This window comes from Naegleria fowleri, assembly GCF_008403515.1.
Source record: "Naegleria fowleri strain ATCC 30894 chromosome Unknown tig27, whole genome shotgun sequence".
NCBI lineage: Eukaryota > Heterolobosea > Eutetramitea > Acrasida > Naegleriidae > Naegleria > Naegleria fowleri.
The window spans coordinates 143,014-169,843 of record NW_025407959.1 but is presented as its reverse complement, the minus strand read 5'-3'; the positions used below and the strand labels follow the sequence as shown (position 1 = coordinate 169,843).

The window sequence follows — 26,830 nt, the reverse complement described above, 5'->3', positions numbered from 1 at the left end:
TGAATTCATTTTGTGTTTGAGATTGATTGCACAACATGTGTTGAATGACTACAATGTTTTGGCGGAAAACAATTTTGTGTTGAAAAAAAAAGAATGAAGAAACGAAAGACCATCAATGCCCGTTCGATTAAACAAGTGCTAGAGAAACTACAACAGAGGTATAAGGTGTTCTCGTTTGATGATTTTGATCGGAAATTGAAATCGGATGGTGTTGAGAGGGATTTACTATCGATGGAGAGACTTGATGCTCAGTTTCATGTAAGTTACATGATGAGAAGTGTATACACTTGGATTGAGCATTGTGAACATTATTGTAACACTCTATGAACATCGTCATCTTGATGCACACACAAAACTCACATGATGATCCAATGACTGTTTGGTGTCGAAAATTATGATAGAAATACGACATTGTGAGTGCAATCTTATCTCAAATAGAGAACGTGTTCACAAAGGATGTCATACAAAAAATTAATCAACAAGGAGAAGACTCTCTTCTGTTTGATATCATGTCGGGAAGTGTAAATTTTGGAGAGCAATTGATTAACTCACCCAAATTTGAGCATTTATTGCTCCAAGTGTTGGCTGAGGTCGACCGAGCCATAATAGAATTTAAGGAACATGGTTGGAAAAAAGAGTCAAAATCAAGCCACACATCATCCACGCGAGACACTACATCTCCTTCTGCCGACTCTGAATTTTATTGGGAGAATTTTGTCAATCAAAAATCACACATGTTCGAGAGCAGTGACCGACGAAAGGAACTGGCAAAAATAATTGGAAACAAAAGCATGGAAACTAATGCACGAGTAGAGGCAGCTAAAGAGCTTCATAAAATGTTTGCAGCTGACATTGTTTCGAACGAACATTGGAATATTGTACTAGAGAATGTTACTCAAGGATTATCAGATGATGAGCATGAAGAACTTCGAAATTTATGTGTGGCCATGTACAAAAACTTCTTCAAAGTTTCACCTCCTGAGGCAACTGCAGAAATTCATATTAATTTACTGAACCACCTTATCGAAAGGATCAGCCAATATCAAGAATCATCACTTCAGTTAGAAACGATAGAAAGTAATCATGGTCTTTTGGACTCTTTTAAAGTGTTACTCCAATTTAACTACGAGGTTCCAAAAAATTGGCTTTGCTTCTTTGGAGATACCTCCAAAACATTATTGGAGAAAACTTTTACGCTTCTATCCAATCGCACTGCCTACTATTTTTTAAGCTATCTTGATACAGAGAATGAATGGTTTTCCAGCTGGATGAAAGAATTCAAAATTAGGAAAAAGATTATCAAATTATTACCAAGATTAGAGTTTCTAAATCGAGTCTATGAAGGCCTTTCATCAACATCCAAGAATCAAAAAACAATGACCTATTTTGTTTTAACACATAGTTCTGCCATTTGTTCTCGCCTTCTTCAGAACAAGGATTGTAAATCTATTATTGACTACAAGTATATCATTCAAAAATTATGCGAATCTTTTATGACAGCAATACGAGAACAAGAGGAGGCAGTTATTGATGCCATGCACTATCGAAGACTTTTGTCAATAACCAAGCAGGCCTTAATTAACATGCATACGGTTTTTTTTGATGTGGATTACATTGCATTTTTGATGTCGTCCTTTGTGTCATCTTTTGAGATTAACATGTTCACGGAGCAATTTATCACAGCAATATGTGAAATTTGCAATAACGCATTAATCAATCATGCTCAGCAAGTGAGTTCTGATGACATCATTATGGAAAGAATATTTAGCTTTCTCACTGAGATATTTTCATCAGATTCCTTGCCAAATACGATAAAGCTTCATGGTCTGGATATATTCAAGTCCATCACAAGAATTGAGCAATTATACGATAAGATTGAATCGACCCACATGCTCGATTTAGTCATTGAACAAAAGAACAACTTATATGACAAAGTCATGCACATTTTGTTGCACATGACACAAAAAACCCGTGGCTTGGTCCTTCTTTCGAAATATGAGATGTTAGACGAGTGTGTAGATCATCTTTTTTCAAGGTAGGTAGCTGATTTTTTTGCAATTATTTAATTCTCAACTATTGTGCCACAAATATCAGCTCTCAACTATTCCTTCCTCATCATTGCTATACGCTCTCTCAAGTTGGATGTGTTCGGACATCATATGCAGATGTTGCCCTTAATTACATACCAGAACTTATTGACAAAGAAAAATTAATTTATGATCAGTTTGACTGGACGCCTGAGACTGAACGCAAAGATTTAGATCATTTCAGATATGACATTACTCAAATATTATTGCTTTCTCCTTTTTCCTACGAGATATCAAGTGTCGTTGACCAGATATGGTCATTTGTACAGCAAGAGTATGAATGTGACTGTGTGGTAAGTTTTGGCAGAGTAGTGAAATTTTTATCATTTACAACATTGGAAATGATGATAGTTTGGATTACAATTATTTTCAAGCCTTATTAATAATTTAAATGCTGCAGCATCTCTTTACAGTAGCAATTTATGGAAGGAGCTGCTGAAAATATCCTTTTCTGAAGATGCTTCTATCATTGATGAACCCTCGTATTTACGTAACTCGATTGTGCAATTTTGTACCACGGTTGGAGGTAAATCAGAAAGAAGAGAACAACAGTTATTTCCATTCTCTACATGTAAAGCATCTGTAACATTTGATGGTACAGAATTTGAGGGCTGTCCAACCTTATCTGAAGTATTGCAAAGTAATTCAATTCTCGAGTACCGATCTTTCATTACAAATACTTGTCTAGTTTCGGTTACGGTTCCCTCTAAAGACCAACAAGAATGTGGAAACCAAAATATTGGATCTTTTGGATTGAAATATCTCGCTTCCTATTTTAAATCTGTGTATGGAGAGGAAAGGCATTTTGATGCATCTCAAAGCTGGTCAAAAATTCTGGCCACTCTACTTTTTGGAAATGATGTGGAAAAAGTCAAAATATTCCTTGCGAACAATCCATTCCTGGACTTGATCGACAATAATCAGAATGTTATTCTAGAAATTGTCTCAAATGTTGAATCGATATTATGTGAAGAATTCCCTATTCACTACAATTCTTATGTAATGTGTGGATTAAGCATTTGCAATATTGTCACTCGCTGGTTGAGACAATTATTTTTCAATTTTTTAGATTTGAGATGTATTTTCCAATTACTCGCTCTTATGAAAGAATTTGGATGGAATGCGTTGATATTTATTTGTGTCTTGTTATTGAAACGTGCTGCGTTGTTTGATTTTTGTCAAGAATACAAATTGGAATCGTGGACCATGCACGTTTTCGAACCTCTTAATGTGGACGGTGAGTGGTTTTATGCCATGATCATGGATCCTTCTTCAGAATTTTTCATGTTAAAAAACAAGTACAAGACCCCAATGCTTTCATTTGACAATTCCAAATATATCTATTAAACACTAGTTGGGCCTGTGCATTAAAATTCCACAAGCTTTGATTTTTTCAAATTCTTCAAGTTTTGAGTTTTGCTCTGTTGAATGAAAGGACAAAAATGAAACAAATACGAAAAAACACATGATTTGGATCAAATTCGCACATCGATGTTGAATTAATTTCCCTTGTTTTTGCTTGATTTCATGGTTTTTTCTTGTTTTCCTCGAATTTTCACTTTTTAATGCACAGAGTCAACTCTGAGAGATCTCTTCCAAAAAGTGGATTTTTTTTAGAGTTCAAAAAAAAATGCTTCCCGATGACCAGCAAGCGAAAAGAAAGCGCTTTGATGAAACGTGTCGACAAACTGTGGTTGAAGACCAAGAGGAAGAACATTCTAATGAATCTACTCACCTTCTCATGAGAGAGCAGTTGGAGCGATTCCGAATGGAAAAACTGATGAAATTAAAAACCGAAAAGGAACACTATGAAGCAAGAAAGAAAGAGCTTGAAATTTTGGAAAAGTTCATGAATGATGATGGAGGAAACCAACCACAACAAGTACCACATGAAATGATGCAACATCATCAACAAGAAGAGCATTCAGAACCCAACAAGAAAGATCATCAGGCAAACGATCCCGTATTGGACGATATTCTGTCTTCACAGGAAAATCTAGTTCATTTATGCGTGGGAGGAAGAATTTTGTTACAACACTGAACACACTTACAAAGAGAGAAAATATGATCAAGGTCATGATGAATTCGGATTTTAAAATTGATAGAGATGAAAATGGTGCAATTCTCTTCAAAGATAGAAACCCTGATTATTTTCCACTTATCTTGGAGCACTTGCGTACAGGTAAGTTTTCCACACGAAAAGTTTCAATTCGAAACGAAGAGTGGTTTTCATATGAAATAAACGTACATAATTTAACACTGTTATCTTTGTTTCTTTAGGTTCCACGACACATATTGGTTTGTGGGAAGAAAATAGTGCCGACTCGATTCAACATTTGAAAAACTTACTTGAAGAATCTGATTTCTTTGGAACAACAAAATTGAGCGAAAGAATTTGCCATCTTCTTGAAAAATTTGGAGAACAACCAGAGATGCAACAAGAGGATGACGAGGTCCAAGAAATAACGATGCCTTCAGTTTTTAATGACACAATGGTTAGCGAAAATCAACATTTAGCAGATGAAGAATGGATTTTAAAATTCAATCAATTGACCATTGAAGAACAATCTCGAGTAGAGAAATATTTCCAAGAACATGAATCTCTCCTTGAGCAGGAAAAGAAAACAGTGCTAGAAAAAGAGAACAGGTTAAAGCCTACGTTTGTTACATTCAATGTCAGAGGTATATCCTTTTCAGTGAACATTGAAAAGCTTGTGAAACATTCGGAAAGTGTTTTCATACACATGCTTAAAAAAATGGACAAGACTTCCTCCATCTTTCTTGATCCTGATCCTGACGTGTATAGAATCATATTTAATTATTTAGAATCTGAGAATACATCATGCATTCCACGAGATTCAGCAAAACAGAAACAAATATACAAGGAGGCAAAGGAACTTAGGTTAAAAGAATTGATTGAATATTTTAACCCATTTAGATATCCCATTGAGCTATGAAAAGCTTATTAAAATGAAGAAAGAGGAAGATTTATTGAGAAATTTATACGTCATTGACAGAGATAATAGTATGCTCGATGATCCATATTTACATTTAGTTAGCGTTTATGGACCTGATCATCAATTACGAGAACTAGAATTTTCCAAGTATGAACCACCCAAAGGCATTGGATTGCTCTTTGACTTTGAAGATCCCGTAGTTTTCAAGCAAGCAAAACTTAATTCCCTCAGTACCACAATTATGTGAATCACGAAAGGATTTCTTCCTTCAATTTAATGCATTTACCTATGACTTGTTTAAAGATATGGATTGGAGTAACTGCTTTGTTGCCGGTGGTAGTGTGTTAGCAGCTGCACTCAAAGTTGAACAAATCAAATTGCATCTTAAACAGAAGAAGACTGACAAAGATGAACCCAATGATCATGTTCTTTATGACTACGACAATGACGGTGGTGATGTTGTTGAGCAAACTCACAAAGTGGATGAAGATGTAATAGCTGAAAACAGTGATGACGATTATTTCACAGATTCGTCAGATTGTAACAGTGATTCAGAATCATCATCTTACGACGATAACGACCTGAATACCAAAATAGTGAATCCAGAACGATTTGATAGTAGTTTAGCGGAGTACTATTCAAGGTCAGATTCATGGAAAAACAGTGATATTGACCTATTTTTCTATGGACTCTCTGAACAGCAAGCGGAAAAGAAGATCATTGGTGTCTATAACTTGATTAAGAAAAATTTGAGCAAAATTCCAAAGAAATTCTACAAGGTTGATCTTGACACTTCTGATCGCATTGATGACATTGTAACCTACAGAACAGAGCATGCCATAACTTTTAGATTCAATTATCCAATTCGTCCCATACAAATTATATAACGTATTTACAAAAATCCAGCTGAAATATTAATGGGTTTCGATGTGCCAAGTTGTTGCTTTGGCTTTGATGGAAACCAATTGTACTGTCTACCTAGAGCGAGAGAAGCTATCAGAATGAATAAGTTAGGAAAGTTCTGTGCGAGATTCAGGTCACACATCGACAAATTTACTGGCCTTGCCAAGATCTTGATCATGAGAATGACTTTCCGGTCTCCCTACATACACTCGACGTTGCAGAGATTAAAAACTAAAAGGCAAATTTCCAAAGCACAGGATGTTCTCAAACCGAGTGAAAACCATGACTATGCCCAAGTGAGGTTTACCAGAACGAGACGTGATATAAATATAGCAGCCGACTTTTTCCGACGAGATCTTCAATTAGAATACGTGAAACATGAATTGCATCGACGTCCCTTCTTTGTTCAAACCTTGAATGATATTGATGAAATTTTGAACATCAAAGATGAAGCTCTTTGTGCTCTTCCACAAAAAATCGAATGGATCACTATCCTTTCCAATACAAAGTTCTTCCAAGGAGACCCAGAAAACATAGTAGTGACGCAAAACAACAAAATGATGAAGTTGTGGAAATCTCCAGTGACGACGAATAAAATGTTTACTGCATAATTAAAAAGTATGCAATATGACGAGAACTTTTTGAGAAAAATGCATTTCGTAACTGGTTCAATCTAATTTCCAAATTTGCAAGAACTCAGTAATATTGGAGAAAACATCAAGGCCAACAAGCTCGAAAAGGCGAGAATTAGTGACTCTCAGAGAGCTTGTGTTGAGGCCTCACTGTTAATAATGTTCGTGGCGGTGGCAGAAGCACTCGATTCCAAAGCTTCAGCATCTCGTTCTTCCTTTTCCAATTGATCAGCAATCTTATTAAGATCTTCCACATAATGCTTTACAAATCGTTCAAAGTAAAAAGAGGCTCCGTTATAGATAGAACATAAAAATACACCTGACAGCATGATCACATGCAGATAGAAATTGTCAAAGGCAAATTTCACAGGAATTAATGTGAGCATGTGATAAATGAACTGTAATGTAATGAAGCCATATGGACGATATTTTGTACCATAAATCTTATCACTTAACATTTGAATGTATGACTTTGAGGTGAGATAGCGGTACGTGGTTTGTAAGTTTGCTCTTCTTTGCAAATAGGACTTGTCGATGACTGTTTTGAGAACAAGGAGGAGCCATTATTGTAATATAAACATGCATGATTTCACACCTATTCAATCCAACAACATACCATTAGTTTTGATAAAATATCCAATTTGCCAAAAACAAAAGAGTACAATGTGTGTATAAAATACGTCACGAAACGATATGGTACATTCCTCGTCGTTACGAATGCAAATATGATATTCTTGCCCTGTAGAAGGAAATTTAACAATGCCATCCTTATGCTTGACCATCCATCTCAAAACAAAAACAACCAAATTTGGATAAATATGAATAAAGACTGATGTGACTTTTTCAATCGAATGGAACACCAAACTATTTCTCCACATGATCACTGAAAACAATAATGGTCCAGTACAATTCACAAAATTCATCATGAATAAATGTGGACTCGAAGGATAAAACGTTAAATAGACAATGAGAATTAAATTGGCCAAGTAGCAGAAATCAAGCATAAAGTAGTGATATCTGTGAGTGAGAGTGAGAGTGTGAATATTTTGAATGCATTCCATAAAAAGTCATTCATGCATTTTGTGATGAATCATTATCAAGGAATTATTGCAATCTTTCTTTTGTTGATTCATACTTACCCTCTGCCATGATAAGAAAAGAATCTCATCACCATCAATATGATACACAAGATCATGTAATAATTTGGGAGAAATTGAGGATATTTAGCCAATAAGAAGGTAGATGAAGTCAAAATGATCACTCCCAACGTGAAGGCCAACTTGTCCTTAAATTTAATGGTTTCAGGTCTTTACATCAATATCATGTATTATATTGACAAATAATGTATGATCATTAAATATCATTTGACAAAACTCACATACCTTCTTAATTCTCGTTCAAACCTCTCCTTTTTCTTCTTTAATTTTAGTTTCCGATCATCGACTTGTTTCTTTAAATTGGTGGATAAATTTTGAACATGATCCATGAGAGCGTCTTTACGATGTTTGAAAACGTTTTGAATTCTTTTCCAAACTTTTACCAATTCCTCCTCTTCATCTAACACATCTGCAAGAGATTCATAATTGTATAAATCATCCCATGAATCATCATCATCTTCCTCATCATCGCCATCATCATCCTGATCGTACAAGTCCAACGTTTCATCTCCGTAATTATTGTTGGTTGATAAGGTAGTAGTAGAACTATTGTGTGGTGTTGTAGTTGATGTAGTGACCATTGTGTGTTCATTATTTTCATCTTCATCGTCATCATCAAGCTTTTCTTCCTCCATAACGTCTTCATGCTCGGAAAGGTTATTCTGCATTTTTTTTATTTGAATTTCCAAATAGGGAGTTACTATGTCTGGCGAATGTGATCATGATCGTAATTTTGACCTCGCTGAGTGATGATCAATAATTTTCTTCACATTCACGAACATGAATTATGAAACTTCCATCCACGTATATTCCATTGAATTAAACCATCAACTCTATCTGAATCCATTCATCACACATTCCGAAATGAATTCAATCATTACCACAACAACAACAACCTGACCCTACAATATGAACAATTTAAATAGAAGCTAATAAAATAGCTGTAAATATACATCCAGGTACCCATCCGAGTATGGTCAATAGGATGGTACACACATCCACCATACCACATATGAAATAATAATTATTACAACATCCGATACCAGTTTGTGTTCCTTCTGCCTCTACTTTTCTCTTTTCCCATATCATGATGAGACACGGCACCACCGGAGGAAACAAGAACACGAATAACCATCCCAAGGCCAGTAATCGAGTTCTGAAGATTTTCAAATCACCTTTGACTTCCCATTTGAGTGTCATATTTTTTTGTTGTTTTTTTTTCTTCCGAAATGAGAACAATGAACTTTTTATGAACAACATGTTCAAAGTTCCCTTGGTTGCACAAACTGTTCCATTCACTAACCTTGACTTTATTTTGGTCAGCAGCACACACGCGAGCAAAAGAGGACTGACGAACTCAGCTGTCAAAGTAAGAATTTTAAGATAAGGTAACCAGTTTGCAGAGAAGTGAACGTGTCTCAGGGTATTTTCGTTCCCAACATGACAGGCTGACAGATTCTCACTTCTGGAGTGTTTAACAACTCTTCAACACACCATATTCACGTCTTTAATTTTGAAACAAAATGTTCTCCTCCATTCACAAACTATTCTTCGTTATTGGCACCTTATTCTTGTTGCTCTTTTCTCATACGTTTACTCCCGTGTTGTTCCTTGTTCATGGAAGCAACACCAACACCACCACCACCTCTTGTTTCGGCATCTCCCAAACCAACAACACCTATGTGTGCAGTGGTCATGGCTCATGCATTGCCACGGACGTTTGCACATGTAATTCTGGTTGGGTTGGATCGGACTGTTCCCTGATGGGTTGTTTTGGAATTCAACAATACGCATCCAATGTTTGTAGTGGACATGGAACTTGTCTCTCTTCCAATCGTTGTAATTGTTGGTATCCATGGGGTGGTGAAAATTGCTCCTTGCCATTGTGTTATTCTGTTTTAGCAAATGCAACTTCTGTATGCCATGGAAGAGGTTCATGTGTCGCTCCAGATACATGTGTCTGCAATGATGGCTTTACTGGACTCAACTGTGAGTTATTGACCAATGAAACTGGAACCTGTTGGGATTCAAGTGTTGAAGGAGCTCCAAAACCAATCATTACTTCATTTAGCACTTCGGACGGCATATGGTTTTCGGTGAATTTCACACAGGATGTCAATGCTGAATTCTCTCATGTCATGTTCATTGGAGACAATTCATCCTTCCATTCAGATCAATGTTTGTTGAGTGGTGGTGAGAGAGTGGATTTGAAATTGGCAATTTTCACACCTTGTCACAAGGTCTATTATTCTCAAATTCTCAACTTGGAGTATTTGGCTCTAAACACAAATTTAACAACAGAATTGATAGGAGATTATCTTAAAATCACCATTCCCATTGCTCTCTATTATCTTGATGAAAAGGGATTGTCAAATGGTGGTTTTTGCAGAGCCTTCAAATTCACCACTACTCAAGTCATTTATGTGAAAATCTCTGCAACAGTCATCTCCTCTTTCAATGAATACTCTCCGTTGAATCCCTATGGTGTGAATTTATACACTCAACAATTGACCACCAATGCATTGACAGGAGTTCTTCAAGTTCAAATGATCCTTCGAACTTCAAACACATCACTCAGCTCATTCACATTCTACAATACTACAAATCCAAATTACGTTTTTCAAGTGTCCATGATTTCATTCTTGTATCAGAGTGGTCCCTTTAGTTTTTATCAAATTCAAATGTCTTCCAACGTGAAAGTGAATGATTACAGAGCTCTCACCTTCTTCAAAGCTTCTTTGAGAGTAAATGGAGTGTTAGATGAATTGATTAATTACATTCCTTTCAAAATTGATTATTCGATTGTAGATGCTCCTTCGGATAAGAACTTTTCTCTTGTCCCCGTCATGTTTATATCATCAGCTGACTGGACATCAAAATCAGTGTTCCAAACAGGTGAGAAAGTGTTGGTTAAGGTTCAAACTTCATCTGTGCTCGGAAACAATCATCTTATCGTCAATGATGCCTATTTGTGTTGTTTCAAGACATTCACACCAACTCTGTCCTACAATCCCTCACAAGGAGAATATGGATGTTCTCAATTCAATTCTGCAACGATGGATGTTTGGAAACCCATCATTAGCAATCGAGTTGGAAATTCAGAATTGGAAACTCAATTGATACCCTTTCCACAAGCGAAGCGATATTATGGATTTTCATTCACTCTCATTCCTTCCTTGTTTCCTCAAAAGTATTCCAATACAACCACCTCGTGTTTTGTTCAATCGAATGTGGGAGCGACTGCATTCTATCGTTCGGTGGTTTCAAGTAATAGTGATGAATATGCCAGTGGAGTGATTGTGGTGAAAGTGTTGCCCTCCACCAAAGGACAAGAGAGTACCACCAGAGTTTCTGAAGGTTCTTTCTCAATGGTCTCAATGGCTGAAAGTGTTTGTTTGGTGGTGATCATGGCTCTCTTACTCATGATGATGTAATTGGGTGCTTGAATAAATTGGAATATCCCTTTCGCGACGAATTGTATCAGTGCCCGGCATTGTTGCACTATTGATGTTTACGTAATAAATGTTGTAGATAAGCAGTAGAATGAGTAATTAAAAGAGTTGTCACCGTATGTGGTGATCGGATTGATCAAGGCTGGTTTTGTAATTGACAACAATTTTCTCTTGATACAAAAAAAGGAACCAATCTGCATGTTCACCTGTCCCCCATTCACAATCCTTGGCAAGGAAAGGAATGCAGCAATCATCTATGAACGAGGAAACCTGAATCAACATGTCTCCAGTTCGATATCATGCTCAGAACAAGTGACTACAGAGTCTTCATCTTGGTTAACCTCAAAGGTCAGATTGACTCGAAAGTCGAGTTTAAGTAATCCTACAGAAAAGATCCTGTAGAAGTACAGTCAATGGTTTTTCAAAATCGAGTCACCCCGGGATGTACATGAAGCCTCGAAATAGACCTTTTCTCTCTCGATAATATTATGGTTTTTCTGGAGTGTGAGCTGTTTTCGTTGAGGCTCTATTTTTTTGTTGAACCCAACGAAACAATGTGTTGTCTTTTCAAACCAATCAAGAGGATGATGAACAAGGATCCTAAAGAGAGACGATCAAATTGACCAATTAGTGAAACGAGAGTGTTGATCTCCATTGTTCTTACCAAAGTCGCTTGGATTTGAAAGTCTTTTTGTCGAGTCTTTTCCTTCACCTGGTGATGAATGCTTTTGGATAACATTCGAAAAGCAACAGCTTGGTGACGATCACTCAACAACTCGAGAAGTCTCAAAAATCGTTTCAAAAAATTTTTCTGGTTGCATTTTGTGTGTAATTCCATTTCTTCTTCTTCTCGGTTGCTGTTGTGAAGCTTCGTATCATCATCATCATCAGAGAAAGAGATTTTCATCAACGACACATTTATCATCAAGTCCAATTCAACAACAACCTCACTCGGTATTATTTAAAATATTATAAAGATGGCACATTTGGAAAAGGCTGTAATTATTGAAGATGACCCAAATCGACAAGAACAACACCAAGAAGAGGATACTTCTGATTGGAATGTCAGCACCAAGAAGCAAAGAGGTGGTAGAAAACAAAAAGGAGTACCAACCACAAATGCTCCAATTAGTAATAATGCTGCCTTCAGCTCTATGAGTTCTTCTTCATCAAGAAAGAAGACCACTCCAACTAGCACCACCGGTTCGAGCACTACTGCGAGTGTTAATGTCCCTAAAAAGAAGACTTCAGGCTCAAATCCACACTATGAAAAGAAGATGAATCAACAATTTGGATCCACTTCATCTAACAGTGCTTCTTCATCATCAACCGATAAAACACTTCACCCTCCTCACTACTCTCACGAACGAACAATTACAATTCCAGCTAAAGTCGATCCACGTTTCCTTGTCGGAGAAAAAGGCTCGTTTGCCAATGAAGTCAAGAAACAGTCGGGTATTTCTTGGTACAGCGTCAAGAATATGACTGTCGTTCTTGGAGGTAGCTCGGAGGAGAGCGTTCTGAAAGCAGAGGAATTGGTCCAAAACAGAATTGGTCATTTCTCAATGACACATTTTTCTGAAACCTTTAGCACTTTGGTGATTCCAGAACTTGCTGAGCGTTTGGATGCTGAGAATCAAGAAGAAATTGATTTGAATGAATATGATATTGCTTTGAGACCTTTCACATGTTTGGCTGTTTATTCAAGCCAACCAAATTCTACATTCAGTAGAATGATTTTGAAGAAGGAAGGTGAAAGTGAGGATCATCATGACGATGCTTATGCAACCTCTCACGTAGTGAGTGATGCTCATCATGATGAGGCTCATGCTGGTGGAGACCACAATACTCATCACAAGGAAATGACTTTAATGAACAAGAAGACAAAGGAAGACATGTTGGATAAAATTGCTACTAAACTTGTGGACATTGAATTGAGAAAGAACGAATCTGAAGTATTGAGTGTGAAGGCTTTGTATGGCCAATTATTGGCATATAAGGCAACAAAGGACACTCTCAAGATTCCAGAATTGCTGGAAATGAAACATGGAAAAGATATTAGATATCATTTTAACAGAATTATTGACAAGACATTTTATGAAAAGCTCAAGTCAAATCTCAAATACATACCAGATGAAGATGCAACCATTGTTGCTATTTACTTTGGAAAGCCAGGTGACAAGCCAAAAGAGGAGGATAACTCTCAACCTTCAGAAAAGAATGAAACCATTACTTTTGAGGTTAACAAGGCGACAGGAAAATTAGAACAAATCAAGAAGAATGAACATACTAGGAACTACTATACTTTGAATTATGTTACTCCAATTACAAAGGAACGATCAAACTTGAATGACTTTAAGATTACCATTGCAAGTTATGTTCCAAATGATGTCGAGCAACAGGATAAGAATAGAAGTGAGATGGACTCATTCTTGAACGAATGTGCAAACTTGTGGAATAATGAAAAGAATGAATTTACTAATCCTGACTTTTTGAAGAATCCACCAAGCCCTTATCGATTCAAAGGAACAATTGTCAAGTTTAAGAAACATTATCACTCTGAGGATGGTAGTATTAAGGTCACACTCCACGAAATTCATGATCTCGATACAAAGGCTGTCAACTTTGAGGTTGTTGTGGTGAGTGAGGAACTTTATAGATCTTTGGACGATAAGGACTTAAAGCCTTCCGACAAGAAGAAGAAGTATAAGGAGAGTCTTGAAAAATTGACCGATTGGTTGTTCACTCATCAATAAATTTGAGTTCTTTCTTCACATCAGCTTCGTCTAAGGATTCCTCTTGCTTGTCTTTGAACATTCTAGCTCGAGAGAGTTAAATCGCAGTAAAGACCTGTCAGATATTCGTCAACATTAAAATGTAACTGACTACACAAAAAAATTGGTTGGTTGGCCTTTTGTGGTGGACAGACTTTTTCTGTTCTCACTACATTTTAGCAGGCTTGGACGTAAAAAAAATGGTTTTCTGAAGAGATTCAATTCTTCTTTGCTTGCCATTTACAGCTGACATTAGATTGACGAATAAGTGACAGGTTTTTGGTACATGTGTTTGCGATCTTGCAAGAGGTAAACAACCCTATTTTTTGGCTCTGACGAAAATTTTTGCAAGGCTGAAAATGAAGAGATTCTCTTGCAAAAAAATTCCCCAAATATTCGAAAAAAAAACAAACCTCAAAGTTCCACTTGTAAATCTTTATCCCCTGCACTCTCCGCAAAGCCTTTTCATCTTTTGCTCCACCAATGACCGAAGAAGAACCAAACTTTGATGAACTCAATGATGTTGAGGCAGAAATCAAACAAGCAACCTCATCATCATTATCTTCAACGACCACAGCCTCTCCTGCTCTCGCAACCATTCCACAACAACAACCACCAACACCGAACGGAGCAAGTACTTCTTCTTCAGCTGCAACCATCAAATCATCACCAACCTCCTCTTCTCCACCACCACCACCACCACCACCGACTACTACTCCTCAAACAACAACACCTTCCAAGCTTCAACAACCACCGATCACTCCAAAGCAGCAACAACAAACACCTGTTGTTGATGCAAAGCCTCCTCCACCTCCCACCATGATGATGATGATTCCACCCAACAGTACGGCATTTCCTCCATTTCCACCCAACAACAAGACCTTGACGCAGCAACCACAACCTCTATCATCGTCTGTTGTTGTTTCATCATCATCATCATTAGGAACAAACACATCTACTCCTTCTTCCACAACAACAACTAGTGCAAAGACTACATCTTCATCCTCTTCGTCCTCGGAAAACAAAAAGCCTTGGGGAAAACTAGTCCTAGCCAATACCAATTACACTGACATACCAAAGGAATTTTCTTTGGTGGACGATGTCATTACCATTGGAAGATTACCCGACAACAATGTGAGAATATTCTCGAAACAACAAGCTAAATTTGTGTCGAGACATCATGCCAAGATTTATCGAAATGTCTCTGATGTTAGTTTTGAAATTGAGGATTTGAAAAGCTTAAATGGAACACTTGTGAATGGAAGAAAAATCTCAAGAGCATTTCTCAAGTAAGTATTTTTGACAATGTCTTGTTCCATTTGAATGACAACAACCCAAACATCCTATATCGATATGAATGAAAATGTTTGACATCATCTCAACCATTTAGACATGGAGACTTGATCATTATTACTGGAGGAACCACAGCCACCACCAATGGCTTCATTACATTGGGAGACAAGTCAAGGCACAATTTTGCTACCGAGCAAGAATGGAAAACTGTCTTGGTAGATCAATTGAAACAAGCGTTTATTTACAGATTTGAACTATTGGATCCAATGGCCATCATGAAGACTTTGAGTAGTGCCAATTTGAACAATCTTAACTCTGTTGAGAATGGATCTGTGGATAATGCGGGTGTGAGTAGTAGCAGTGGCAGCAATACGGATCAGTTAAAGAGAAACTTGGAGGCAGCTCAACTCGATTCTGTCTCTTCACCGGCCAAGAGAGTGAAAGACAGCCAATCAAGCACAAGTGGCTCTGAGGCAACTGTTCTGCAAACAGCAGATATCACTTCTTCAAGTGTTTCTGAAGATAAGCTCAAGCTAAAGATCATTCATGATACATGTCACACCGAGTTCACATGTTGCATTTGCTACAATTGGTTTGTAGAGCCAACCATCCTGCAATGTGGTCACAACTTTTGTAAGAAGTGTCTCTATGATTGGCTCGCCAAGAATCAGTCTTGTCCTCTCTGCAGAAAGAAACTGTCGAAAGGATCCTACCCAAATCGACAACTGGAGAGTATCTTAAACACTACTGTAAAGACAATGCTTTCAGAGGAGGAACAACTTTTAAGGGAGGAACGAATTAAGTCAATCAAGCAAAAGTTTGACGAGGATTTGGCTAAACTGTACGGAATGATTGAGAATGCCAAAGCCAAGAAAATCAAATTCCTTAACATTAAAGACAGATGGAAGTTGGAGGAGAAGAGAACTTTCAAGAATGGAGCCAAACAATACTTTGGCAAGTGTAGAGAAGTTTTCTGTGAATTGGTTGGCCTCACCGAGGACTTTGTGAATAAGTGCAACAGTGAGGAACTCATTATTGCCTGTGACAATTTGGAAATTCCAGTAGCATACATTATTGTAGGCCAAGAAGTCAAGACCATGAGACGAGTTATCGATTTCGATCAAACAAGACAACGACTTCAAGATTTTTGGAATGCTGAGGATAATTTATTTTTCTACTAGGAGAGCCTTCATTCATTGTTGTGTTGTCTCTACAATAAATCAATTCGTGACAATCCATGCGATTTTGCAACTTTTTCTGATCATTTATTGAAATCAAAGAGAGCTATTCCAAAGATTGCAATTATTTCAACATGAATTTAGATTGATCACTCTTGCAAGTATTTCTGACACAAAGTTGTGAATAATATCAGAATCTGAGGTGTTAGTAGGTCTCTCTTTCTTGCAGACGGTGGACTGTGCAAAGATGACATTTCCAACAATTTGAGAAACTGCTTCACGAATATTGTTTCGTGTAATAACATTTTGCATAATTTCCTTAACTACCATGTGAATATGAAGTTGTGGTTCTTTCGACGCTTCTAGTTCATGTGAATTGGTCAACTCGTCGACGCAGGTCCCTTCTGAGAAGGGTTGATTTTCCTCCTGAGTGTTAAGGTCTCGTTCTTTCTCGTCAATTATCTCCAACTCTATGTAATGCTCCTGTTCCTGCATAATTCGTGTATGTTCTTCCTCCTTCCTTTTTCGTTCCATTTCTAATACTTGTTCGTTTTCCAATCTCTTTTGCTCTTTAATAGCTTCTAGTTTTTTAATTTCCTCTTGAGTTAAGAAATTTAATTTCTCATCGGGCATTCGTTTTACAACTTTGGTTTGAATTTTTTTGATCAAGATGTTCAATAATCATTATCAAAGCAATAAGACTTACTATTGACTGAAGTTAGAACTGGGCGAGGCTGACCAAGTTCCATCTCCATAGTTTCCGATGAGTCCAGAAGAGCAATTATCAAATTCCCTGATTTGTTGTTACAACTTGTGTTCAGCATGTTATCGATGGTGGAGGAACCTAATCCTTCTTTCATAAAATTATTCATCTCCTCTTCATAGTATTCATCCTTAAACAATGTTAATTGACCCCTCTCAAACGATTTCCTTCTTTTGTATTGATATTGCAATAGCCGTTCATATGCATCCAGGGATGCTCGTTTTTCCTGAACTCTCTTTCGTATGGTACATCTTTCTTTTGCTCTTTGTTTTTGGAGATTATCGGTGAATTACCATGATGATGAAATACAATAATGTACTTACTCCAAGGTTGCAAGTTTGATGAGATCTTCCTTTTTCTTTTCATCGTAATGAGTTGTTTTTTGGGTGAGGCAAGGTAGTGAATTCCTCAACAACTTTTCCTTCTCTTTCAGATGGTACTCAATCGAGTGGAGAGTCCACGAGTCAATGGAATTAATCAAACGATTCATTTGCTTCATTTTGATTGCTTGGCTTTCATAGACCGACTTATTGGTGGCATGTTGATTCAGCTTCTTTTTTTCCAAATGTTGATGCAATCGGTTTACGATATTCTCATATCCCTTCTTTGACTTTTCCTTGAGGCGCTCTTTGACTCGTCGTGTGCTTGTTGTTGTTGTTGGTAACCGAGAGGGCGATGAAGATAACTGAGGCTTAAACGTTTCTTGCTCCTTCTCCACCGCTTGGAAAAGAAAACTATTCTTCTTTTCAGAGCTCAACGGAAACATAATGATACAAGATGAAAATGTTTTGAAAGCGAAACTGAGTGAGAGAATTGTTTCAATATTACGAGAGAAATCACGAGCGAGAACAACAAGAGAATAATAAGGCCTTGATGATGATTACCATTAAGAGGGAAAGATTGACCTCTCTCTCAGAATTAGTATTTTTTTCTTGCAAATTTCTTTTTTCAGTTCTTCACAACTGGTTTTGAATGGTGGATTTCAACTTTCGATCCAAACTCTTATAGTGATGCACATCGTCTTCCAACTCTTCGACTTCGTTTTGTATTCGAGTGACTTGCTGAACAATGTCTGTGGTTTTGGATTCATGTTTGCGAAGAACGGCTTGTTCTTTCTGTAATATCCATCCTTTTCGAAGAAATTCGTTTTCTTTTGCTTCTCGAATTTTTCGGAGATGCTTAATTTCCTTCTCATGCATTTGTCTCTTTCTGCACTCGAGTTCATATTCCAATTTTGCTTTTATAAACTCTAATTTCAGAGCTTCTTCATCCATTTGTAAATAGGATATGTGAGAATGATTGTCTGCTATCACTCGCGTGATTTGTGTTATTTGGTGCTTCAATTCATGGATCTTGTCAATCTCTGCGGCAATGCGTTCGTCGTATCGTTTCAGTTTTGCTCGTCCCATACTCAACTCTCGTTGCTCCATGGGGTTGATGAAAAATTTGTTCATATTGAAGGAAGACTTTCCAGTCGATCCAGTCATGAATGACAACCTGTCACTCAATTTATCAAAATCGGCTTCATTGAATCCAACATGTTTCTCTTCCTCGGAGGCTTGATCTTGTGTGTCATCGTTAGTGAATCGTGTTTGTTTTCGACTCGACATTTTTTTATTCGTAGTTTTTGCGCGCCACTTTTATCCGCTGGTGGCATTTCATGAATAATACCGTTTCAACAGAAGGCAAAAGAGGACTGATGAGCGACCACAACTCACAGTAAAGTAATTGCATTGGAGCTAATACAGGTTCTGCTGATGTTGATTTGGAGGGTATTGAAAGGCCGAGGTTGGAATGTTGTTGGTATTGTTGGACGGTAAAAAACTAAATTGACCATGTGAGGAGGATGATTGACTGGTTGTTGCTTCTTGTGCCAAGTTGTTATTGTTGCTATTTTGGAGCATGACTAATTGCAGATTCGATGTGTGTGAATCGAGCTGATTTAAAAGTGGAAGTGGAGATGGAGAAGAAGAGGCTGGAGAGAATTGACCTTGAAGCTCAGTAAGTGGCGATTGATCAGCAGAGAAGGCATCTTCACCCCCAGTGGATGATTCATGAAACGAGTCCTTTTTCTTTCGTGCCACAATATAGAACTCGTCAGACTCAAAAACGACGGTGTTGTCAGGTAAACACACCTTGCCATCCGAATTCTGACTCAAGGATTCATGGACAGGATTCGCTGATGCAGGGTTCATGTTCGTATTGTAAATAACCCTTAGTTTGAAAGGTTTTCTACCATAATGGAAGGAGCATACCTTGTACATGAGTCTCCATTCAATTTCTCTGAAATTAAGAGGAAACATAGTTCTCAAATACTTGACAATGTCCACTGCCTGTTCGGTCACTGGCGTCCAGTTTTTATCTGCACCTTGAATCATGAGATGAAAAGTGAAATTACTCTCATTAAATTGGTTGGTATAATTGAGAGGTATCCTTAAGAGAATGTCATACTTGTAAGGACTTGAGCACAATTCTTTGGGAAAACACGAAATGTAGGTTCTTTTTTTCCGACTTGGTTTGATGAAAAGCTCCATACGTTGAGAGAGATTCGAATTCGTTGCTGATGATGAGGGTAGAGTGACTGGAATGGGTGAGTCTGTGTTGTTATAGGATGAATTTGGAGTTGATTTGGATGCACCAGTTTGCTTCTTGCCAGAACTTGGTGGAGGTGGACTAACTAATTGTGTTGAGGCTGTGGTTGGGCTGATCTTTTGCTCCTGTTTTTTCTTTGGTCGAGCTGAATCAGTGTTCTTGTTGAGGTTAGTAGTATTGACAGTCATTTGTTTTACCTTACTGTGTGAAGAGATCTTTAAATTTTGAGGAATGCCATCGTTAGTGGAAGGTATCGACCATTCAAGCGGTGGGCTTGGTACTTTTGATCGTTGTTGTTGCTGTGGTAACTGTTGTGACTGTGATTGAATGGTCAATATGTTGTCTGAGTCTGAAACATGGGCATACAAATCAAAAAGAGCAGAACATGCATGTTGTTCAAGCTCAAATTCAAGCTCCTCAACAAAATGTTTGTGATTTCTGGCTGCAGCAATTTCAATTCCAGTCATGTTGTGAATGTTTTTACGGGTGGTGCTTGCTCCTTTGCTGATCAGTAGTTTTGCTGTGGAGGGCTTACATGCCAAGCACGACCAATGATATGGAGAGTATTGATAATTATCAGTAATATCGATGGATATCGAGAGAGCTTCATGCAAAAATTCAATGGCATTATTAAACCCATACATGGCTGCAATGTGTAACAAAGAGAATCCACATCTGTCTCGTAAGCTTTTAACATATTGTGAAATGCTGGCCAAATTCATGCTGTTTTGGTTGTGCCCACTCTTTGCTCTTTTAGAGCCACTTGCTGGGCTGACACAGTTCGGAGTGCCTGCTTTTTCGTCATCAGCGGAATAGGCTCTCTTGCTACTGCGTGGAGACTCTTCTGGAGTGGCTGATCCAGGAGAGAAGGCATTACTTGCTATTGAAGATACACTGCTTGGCTCCTCTGACAATGAAGTTGGAGCCATAGTATTCACCTTGAGCCCTCCTGAGTTTACAGTTCCCATATTGTTAAGCATTGTAATTTCCAATTCTTCGCACAGAATTTCTTGGCCTCTACATACTGAAACATGTTGATACATAGAGTATGAAGAAAAATCAACGAGTAACCGGTCTATGTAAATGCTCTTGATAGATGCTCTTTTTCGATCGCTACCTTTTCCAAACTCCACAACAAAGTCTACGTCAGACTTGTCTCTTGTTGGAGTAACAAAAAAGTCTCTGTTTAAATGTAAAACCACAATCCGATTCTTTCTTTCGGCTGATACGATACGTAATGGTGAGAGGTCGTGAATAGTTCGACTTGAAAGGATGCCGTCAATAGACACATCAATAATGGTATTGCTATACTTGGTAATTGTTAAATAGTTGGACATTTGAACGGAAAGCTGAAGTCTGTAGAATTTAGGTTGACGATGTTTGTTCGAAGAATTCATAACATTCATTTCCAACAAAAGTTGGTCGAATGAAGCAGACAATTTTTCCTCAGCTACTGATTTGAGCTTGACATAATTCATTGTGTTTTGTTTTACGCTCAAGACGTATCCAGTGTCTTCGTCATCATCAACATTACTTTCGTCACTTTCATGGTGAGATACGAGATCAACTCTAAACCTTAATTTGCTCTCTATTGCGTCCATATCTAAGATGAACTGTTCCCATGATATGGAACTGAACATTCTCTCATTCACACTTAATGAATTAATATCCAGGAATTCCTCAAAAGAACTTAATTCTTGGAAACAGCTACCGTTGCTCAATCTGTAGAGTAAAAAGAAGATGCAAATTTTGAGCCGTAATAATCTAAGATTTGCCTTAAAATCAATGGAGATGTGTCCGAGTAACATGTTGTTGCCCTCATTCAATCTCTCTCGTACAATTTCAACTTCAGACTCTTCTGTCAACATCCCAAATAAGCAGTGCAACATTTGAGGTAATCCGTCAAGGCGTTTTCCAACAATGAAATATTCGTTCACTAAGTTGATCCATTCATCTTGTAGCCTGTTCTTGACTTCTACATTCTTGGAAGTTTTGTCGTCGAACGCCAAAATGCACTCCATAATACGGTGAGCGACAAGTTTCATGAGACCTTCATAAATCGCTGGATTACTGGGTAGTGGGAAGGTAATACTTTCCGGAGAATTTAGAGAGGTGGGAGTTGTGTTCATTGGCGAAGAATTGTTACTTGTAAATTGTTGGTTCGAGGTTCTATTGGGCAAATTTGACGCAGAACTACTTTGAGGCAAATGTTGAAGTGATTGAATTGCAGCATTAGCTGCATTCTTGACAGTACCTGATGAGGCAGAAGATGCAAAAACATTTCTTTGTTGATGCTTCATAATGTTTGATTGTTGTTGACTTTCTGTCGTTTGTTGTGATTGCACCAATTGGTTTAATATTGGGCTAGTATGAAGAGAATTGAAATTTTTAGTAGGAGTTGGAGGGCTTGCAAATTTCAGTTGTGAACTACTATTGTTTTCGCAATTATGAATGGGTGAGGTAACATTATTTGTTGGCAATGGATGTTGTTGTATTTGGAGTGGAGAAATGTTGAAGTGATCTGAAGAATTAATGCCATGAAAGTTGTTGGATTGAACAGTGGATGGATGTGTATTTAAGGAATGACTGAAAAGAAGACCGAATTGTTGAAGAGAGGGAAGTCCGTCGTTGGAAATGTGTTGCTCTGGCCACAAGTGTTGCTGTGGATGTTGTTGCTGACCGATTGTGGTTCCCATAGATGGTAATTGGGTTGTTATCGTACGATCAGATCCAGGATTCTTGTTGTTGGTATGAGTTGAAAATGTCGTCTGTGATTGGGCCATACCTTGGGCTAATAAGGGCTTGTTATTATTATTAAGGAGAGAAGTAATTGCAGAATGATTCGGAGAGAGTGCCGACGCATGGGTGGTGGTGGTGGCAGTTTTAAAACCTAGGGTGGTGGTGTTTAGAGGTGAAGGAAAAGCCTCACCCATTTCTTGTGGAGGTTGTTGGAATGGTTGAGATAAATTGGGAGTAATGAAACTGCCTTCAGTATTGAGGTGGGAGTTTGGTGATGGAATACAAGTACGTTGATTGCTTGTATTGGAATTTGGTGGGGTTGATTCTGCCATCATCCTTGTTCGGGAATGACTTGGGTTTGTTTCATTCATCATTGTTATGGGGATGGTCGAATGATGATTGTTGTGGTGGTTGGTCATTTCATTGTTGAGCATGATTCCATGCTTATCCGAGCTCGAAGAATTTAAACTCATCATTTCTGATGATGAAAGGGCGCTATTGTTGTTATTCATCATTGCCGTACTCGTTGTTGTAAAATTATTTCCAGTAGTGGTTTGGTTTGTAGAGGTGTTACTATTATTCATCATCATTGTGGTTGTACTCATCATCAACACACGCACTCACTCTTCTCATCCGATGATGATTACACACACAAAGTCTCTCACCAAAAGTGAACTTCAAATAATATCGAACACACACACGCCGTGAGTGGAGCAGAAGAGAAAAGGGATGAATATCTCCGAAAAAAACTCTCAAAATATTTTTTTCAAATCAACAGTTTTTAAAAATATCGCTTCCCGATCAAATTTGCCATAATTCAAACAACTCGCAAATTAAAAAATTCAAACGTTGTATACTTTTTTCTCTCTATCATCCGAAGACAAGAGAAATGAAAAATAATTCGAGGATTATTGGTATGGGTGTTGATTTGACATCCATATCAAGAATGCATAAATTATTGATGAAATATGGAGAAAAATTTGTGAAAAGAATTTATCATCCGATTGAAATCGATCAGTGTCCTTATAGTTTTGAGAGTGCATTCCATCGATCGAATACAAGCATCGGCACTTTAAATACGAACACCACAAACAATAATTCACCTGACAATGACGATCATCATGTTTCGAAACGAGAAATTAATACTAGGGATCAAGAATTCAATCAACATTTATTAACTCAACAACACATGGTTTTGCAAATGAAGATTGCACAATATTATGCCTCAAGATGGGCTGCAAAAGAGGCTACTATAAAGGCATTAGGAGTGAGTGGAATTGGCAGCAAGCAAATGTATGTTCACAAGCAACAACAAACAGGCCATTTACTTTCAGAGACCTCTAAAATTTCAAATAATTACAGGACGCGGTTGTTTCCTCCTCTCCTGAAACTGGAGGGTGAAGAGATTTCAAAAATTGTGAGAGAAATTTTAGACGAAAGAAACGCCAATGATTATGTGACTCATCTCTCACTATCTCACGAAGGTGATATGGCAATTGCTAATGTCATTATCGAAGCTATTTATGAATAGCCCATGTGAATGCCAATAGTAATCACTTGATGTTCTTTCAAATGTATTGGAGATCTGATGTTGATATTTCAAAAGCCAGCACTGGAAGAATTTTATTTAACCAATTCATATGGACTAGATTTAATTTTGTTGTTTTTTTATTGAATTTTGGCATTCAAACCATGACTTTTGACGCTATTTAAGGTGGCTGAATTGACTTGTTGTAATATTTAAGCGGTAAAAAATTCTGTAAGGTCTATTGAGTCAAGCAAGGATTGATTGTCAATTTGTCATCATTTGACATTTCTTAATAATTGTCATAATATGGATCATTATTGCTTGTTTTCATCTTTTCTCCAAAGACTATTCGACAGTTTTCTCATAATCAATTCATATTGTCTTAGATTTTACATTACTTTGCCATTTAGAAGGTAATTTTTGATTGGATTGTGCCTCTCCTTTTTGGATTGATTGTTCACATTGTTAAGCTTTTGTTAGGGGTTTCTCGAAAGAATGACCACAAATCTTTACATTTCGATATCTCTCTCCTCTTCCTCTTCGTAGTCCAACTTGGCGTTCTCCAAACGCGTCTGAACGGTAGTGAAAAGAAAAAGCCACCACTCTTCAATGGGAATTTCGTTGGTCAGCACACAAGAGTAAATCTCTTCACTATCAATATCACACCATATTTTGTACCATACTGTATTCTGATATCTGGGCTCTTTGGAAAGAAGTATCTTCACAGAAAGAAGAGTCAACCTAAAGTAATCTTCAAGTAATGAGCTAGAGGTCTCAGACAAATGATCATGCGAAACATTCATGTTGTGTGCTCTCTTTTCATATTTCACCACCTGTTCCTTGAGTATTCGAAGATTATGGTCAAATTTATCGGCCAATAATTTGGTCCACTCATCCATGATTTTTGAGTCGACACCTTCACTTTGATTGGATCGATCTGAGGAGGGTCTTTCGAATTCTCTGGGTGTTGAAAGTCTTGGGGTTCTAGGTGATGACAATGTGGACTGTATCCTCAATAGCTGAAGATCATCCCTGGTATGGTCTAAAATTCGTTGCAACTCCTCAATTTGAGCTCTTAATCTTTGATTTTCCTTCTCCAGAAAAACGCTTCGCTCCTCTCCTTCAAACATTTCTGTAGACATGAGGTCAATTTGGTCTGAAAGCCTATCAATAGAAGGCCATTCTGTATTTTCGTTTTCACCTTCATTTGAAGAGGTGGCTACACCTTCTAAAGACGCATTACGGGTCACCTCGTTACTCATATCGTGACGTAATGCGACCGAGTCCTTTTTCAATGATTTACTATTGAGAGCCTCCAATTTTTCGCAAGACTCATAGTAGAGCTTTTCAGTGCTCTCAACTTTTTGAAGAAGAGCCTTTTCATTTGCTCTTGCATTTTCCAACTGAATTTCCAACAACTTGTTTTGTTGAAGGCTTTCTTTGAGTGCTTTTTCACTTCTCTCCAACTTTGCACTCAGCTCATCCACCTTGTCACAAACATTATGATAATTATTCTTGAGTTCTGCTGTTGTAATCCATGCTTTATCTTTGGTTTTTGAATTTGAGTAAGGCAGTTTGTAAATAGATTCTTCTTCCGTGATGGAGTTTGACTCAGTGAAGTTGTTGCTAAAAACATTTTCTTCGTCATCTGAAATATCCTCATTATTGTCTGTTCCAATGGTGACAACTTGTGGCGAAGAAGTTTTGATTTTTAGTGCCTCATACTTTTCCGTTAGGGCATTGAGCTGACTATGATATCTATCTCTTTGATATTTGAGTTTGTTACTTTTAGATTCTAGACCAGAGACTTTTTCTTTAAAAGCTGCTAGCTCATCATGTAAAAATTGGTTCTCCTTCTCAAGAACTTGATTTTGTAATTCCCGACCTGACAGGCTAGTCTTTAGTCTTTTTACCTCTTCAGTCAACTGAAGCGACATTGTGATCACTTTCTTAATTTCCGTGTCATCAAAAAGCTGATTTTCATGATTAGGTTTTTGAAAAGTGTGGCTCAATGTTGTGGGAGACGATGTGTTTGAGGTTTTGTTGTTATTGAGGGAATGATTTTTCCAAACAAACGAAAAAGATCTCCTTGGAGAAGGTCTCTCTCTAAAATTCCGTTCTCCATCAATTCTGGAAATTTCTTTTGGTGTACTAGGAGAACTGGTCAAAGATGGTGAGTGGCTCGCAGGGATTTGCAAGGAAGCCCTTGTATTCAGGAACGGAACAACTGGTATTGATCCTTTACCGATTTTGGTGCTATTGTTATCCTCATCATGATGATCATGATTAGTTGATGAAGATATAGCTATCGGGGAGTCCATTCTTAAAAATCAGTGGATTTCAGAAAGCGTCAATCGATTGAAGAACTTTGAATATTAAGGCTCCGAATAGAGTTGTAAATCACTTGAAAATCAATTCCAAGTACAACAAATTCCGAAAGAACGCAATACTCTTCCACTACTTTGAGATGATTTTGCTTCAACAATCAATGAATATCGAGCAAACAACAACAAGATCGCTATTTTTGTTTCTTGATTTTTTATCTCCTAAAAAACAACATATTAAAACCACCTCAACGAGATGAAGAATTTTTTAGAGGAGAGAGAGAAGATGTGTTATTACTAGTAGTATGATATTAAGCCTTCTAAATCTCGACCCAACTTTGATGAATCATCATGTCTTCCACGTAGCACTTAGTAACTTCATTGTTGAACCTTTCGTCGACGCTTTTGATTCCGGAATCATCTTCCGATTGCTTCATTTCCTATCTATGAA

General features: G+C 37.5%; 13 protein-coding genes across 13 annotated transcripts; 8 read left to right on the top strand and 5 right to left on the bottom strand.

Moving 5' to 3' along the window:
- Window positions 1–93: 93 nt before the first annotated feature.
- Window positions 94–3,434, top strand: FDP41_001569 (uncharacterized protein; the record flags this gene model as incomplete). Its single annotated transcript, XM_044704667.1, has 4 exons — window positions 94–258; window positions 402–2,035; window positions 2,095–2,380; window positions 2,439–3,434. 4 exons carry the CDS (start codon window positions 94–96, stop codon window positions 3,432–3,434), a joined length of 3,081 nt encoding a protein of 1,026 aa, XP_044563939.1.
- A 283-nt stretch (window positions 3,435–3,717) lies between these two features.
- Window positions 3,718–4,128, top strand: FDP41_001568 (uncharacterized protein; the record flags this gene model as incomplete). Its single annotated transcript, XM_044704666.1, has 1 exon — window positions 3,718–4,128. The coding sequence occupies one exon, from the start codon at window positions 3,718–3,720 to the stop codon at window positions 4,126–4,128; it is 411 nt and encodes a 136-aa protein (XP_044563938.1).
- A 23-nt stretch (window positions 4,129–4,151) lies between these two features.
- On the top strand, window positions 4,152–5,044 carry FDP41_001567 (uncharacterized protein; the record flags this gene model as incomplete). Its single annotated transcript, XM_044704665.1, has 2 exons — window positions 4,152–4,269; window positions 4,368–5,044. The coding sequence occupies 2 exons, from the start codon at window positions 4,152–4,154 to the stop codon at window positions 5,042–5,044; spliced, it is 795 nt and encodes a 264-aa protein (XP_044563937.1).
- A 13-nt stretch (window positions 5,045–5,057) lies between these two features.
- Window positions 5,058–5,931, top strand: FDP41_001566 (uncharacterized protein; the record flags this gene model as incomplete). Its single annotated transcript, XM_044704664.1, has 2 exons — window positions 5,058–5,240; window positions 5,302–5,931. 2 exons carry the CDS (start codon window positions 5,058–5,060, stop codon window positions 5,929–5,931), a joined length of 813 nt encoding a protein of 270 aa, XP_044563936.1.
- Window positions 5,932–6,704: 773 nt separating this feature from the next.
- Window positions 6,705–8,404, bottom strand: FDP41_001565 (uncharacterized protein; the record flags this gene model as incomplete). Its single annotated transcript, XM_044704663.1, has 4 exons — window positions 6,705–7,117; window positions 7,196–7,596; window positions 7,719–7,886; window positions 7,962–8,404. The coding sequence occupies 4 exons, from the start codon at window positions 8,402–8,404 to the stop codon at window positions 6,705–6,707; spliced, it is 1,425 nt and encodes a 474-aa protein (XP_044563935.1).
- An 855-nt stretch (window positions 8,405–9,259) lies between these two features.
- On the top strand, window positions 9,260–11,170 carry FDP41_001564 (uncharacterized protein; the record flags this gene model as incomplete). The annotated part of the gene is made up of 1 exon (XM_044704662.1): window positions 9,260–11,170. The coding sequence occupies one exon, from the start codon at window positions 9,260–9,262 to the stop codon at window positions 11,168–11,170; it is 1,911 nt and encodes a 636-aa protein (XP_044563934.1).
- A 995-nt stretch (window positions 11,171–12,165) lies between these two features.
- FDP41_001563 (uncharacterized protein) lies at window positions 12,166–13,944 on the top strand (the record flags this gene model as incomplete). Its single annotated transcript, XM_044704661.1, has 1 exon — window positions 12,166–13,944. The coding sequence occupies one exon, from the start codon at window positions 12,166–12,168 to the stop codon at window positions 13,942–13,944; it is 1,779 nt and encodes a 592-aa protein (XP_044563933.1).
- Window positions 13,945–14,445: 501 nt separating this feature from the next.
- Window positions 14,446–16,436, top strand: FDP41_001562 (uncharacterized protein; the record flags this gene model as incomplete). The annotated part of the gene is made up of 2 exons (XM_044704660.1): window positions 14,446–15,251; window positions 15,353–16,436. The coding sequence occupies 2 exons, from the start codon at window positions 14,446–14,448 to the stop codon at window positions 16,434–16,436; spliced, it is 1,890 nt and encodes a 629-aa protein (XP_044563932.1).
- A 126-nt stretch (window positions 16,437–16,562) lies between these two features.
- Window positions 16,563–17,962, bottom strand: FDP41_001561 (uncharacterized protein; the record flags this gene model as incomplete). Its single annotated transcript, XM_044704659.1, has 3 exons — window positions 16,563–17,077; window positions 17,140–17,459; window positions 17,520–17,962. 3 exons carry the CDS (start codon window positions 17,960–17,962, stop codon window positions 16,563–16,565), a joined length of 1,278 nt encoding a protein of 425 aa, XP_044563931.1.
- Window positions 17,963–18,152: 190 nt separating this feature from the next.
- FDP41_001560 (uncharacterized protein) lies at window positions 18,153–18,806 on the bottom strand (the record flags this gene model as incomplete). Its single annotated transcript, XM_044704658.1, has 1 exon — window positions 18,153–18,806. One exon carries the CDS (start codon window positions 18,804–18,806, stop codon window positions 18,153–18,155), a length of 654 nt encoding a protein of 217 aa, XP_044563930.1.
- Window positions 18,807–18,935: 129 nt separating this feature from the next.
- On the bottom strand, window positions 18,936–23,117 carry FDP41_001559 (uncharacterized protein; the record flags this gene model as incomplete). Its single annotated transcript, XM_044704656.1, has 1 exon — window positions 18,936–23,117. The coding sequence occupies one exon, from the start codon at window positions 23,115–23,117 to the stop codon at window positions 18,936–18,938; it is 4,182 nt and encodes a 1,393-aa protein (XP_044563929.1).
- A 299-nt stretch (window positions 23,118–23,416) lies between these two features.
- Window positions 23,417–24,058, top strand: FDP41_001558 (uncharacterized protein; the record flags this gene model as incomplete). The annotated part of the gene is made up of 1 exon (XM_044704655.1): window positions 23,417–24,058. The coding sequence occupies one exon, from the start codon at window positions 23,417–23,419 to the stop codon at window positions 24,056–24,058; it is 642 nt and encodes a 213-aa protein (XP_044563928.1).
- Window positions 24,059–24,564: 506 nt separating this feature from the next.
- FDP41_001557 (uncharacterized protein) lies at window positions 24,565–26,376 on the bottom strand (the record flags this gene model as incomplete). The annotated part of the gene is made up of 1 exon (XM_044704654.1): window positions 24,565–26,376. One exon carries the CDS (start codon window positions 26,374–26,376, stop codon window positions 24,565–24,567), a length of 1,812 nt encoding a protein of 603 aa, XP_044563927.1.
- Between the last annotated feature and the right edge of the window lie 454 nt (window positions 26,377–26,830).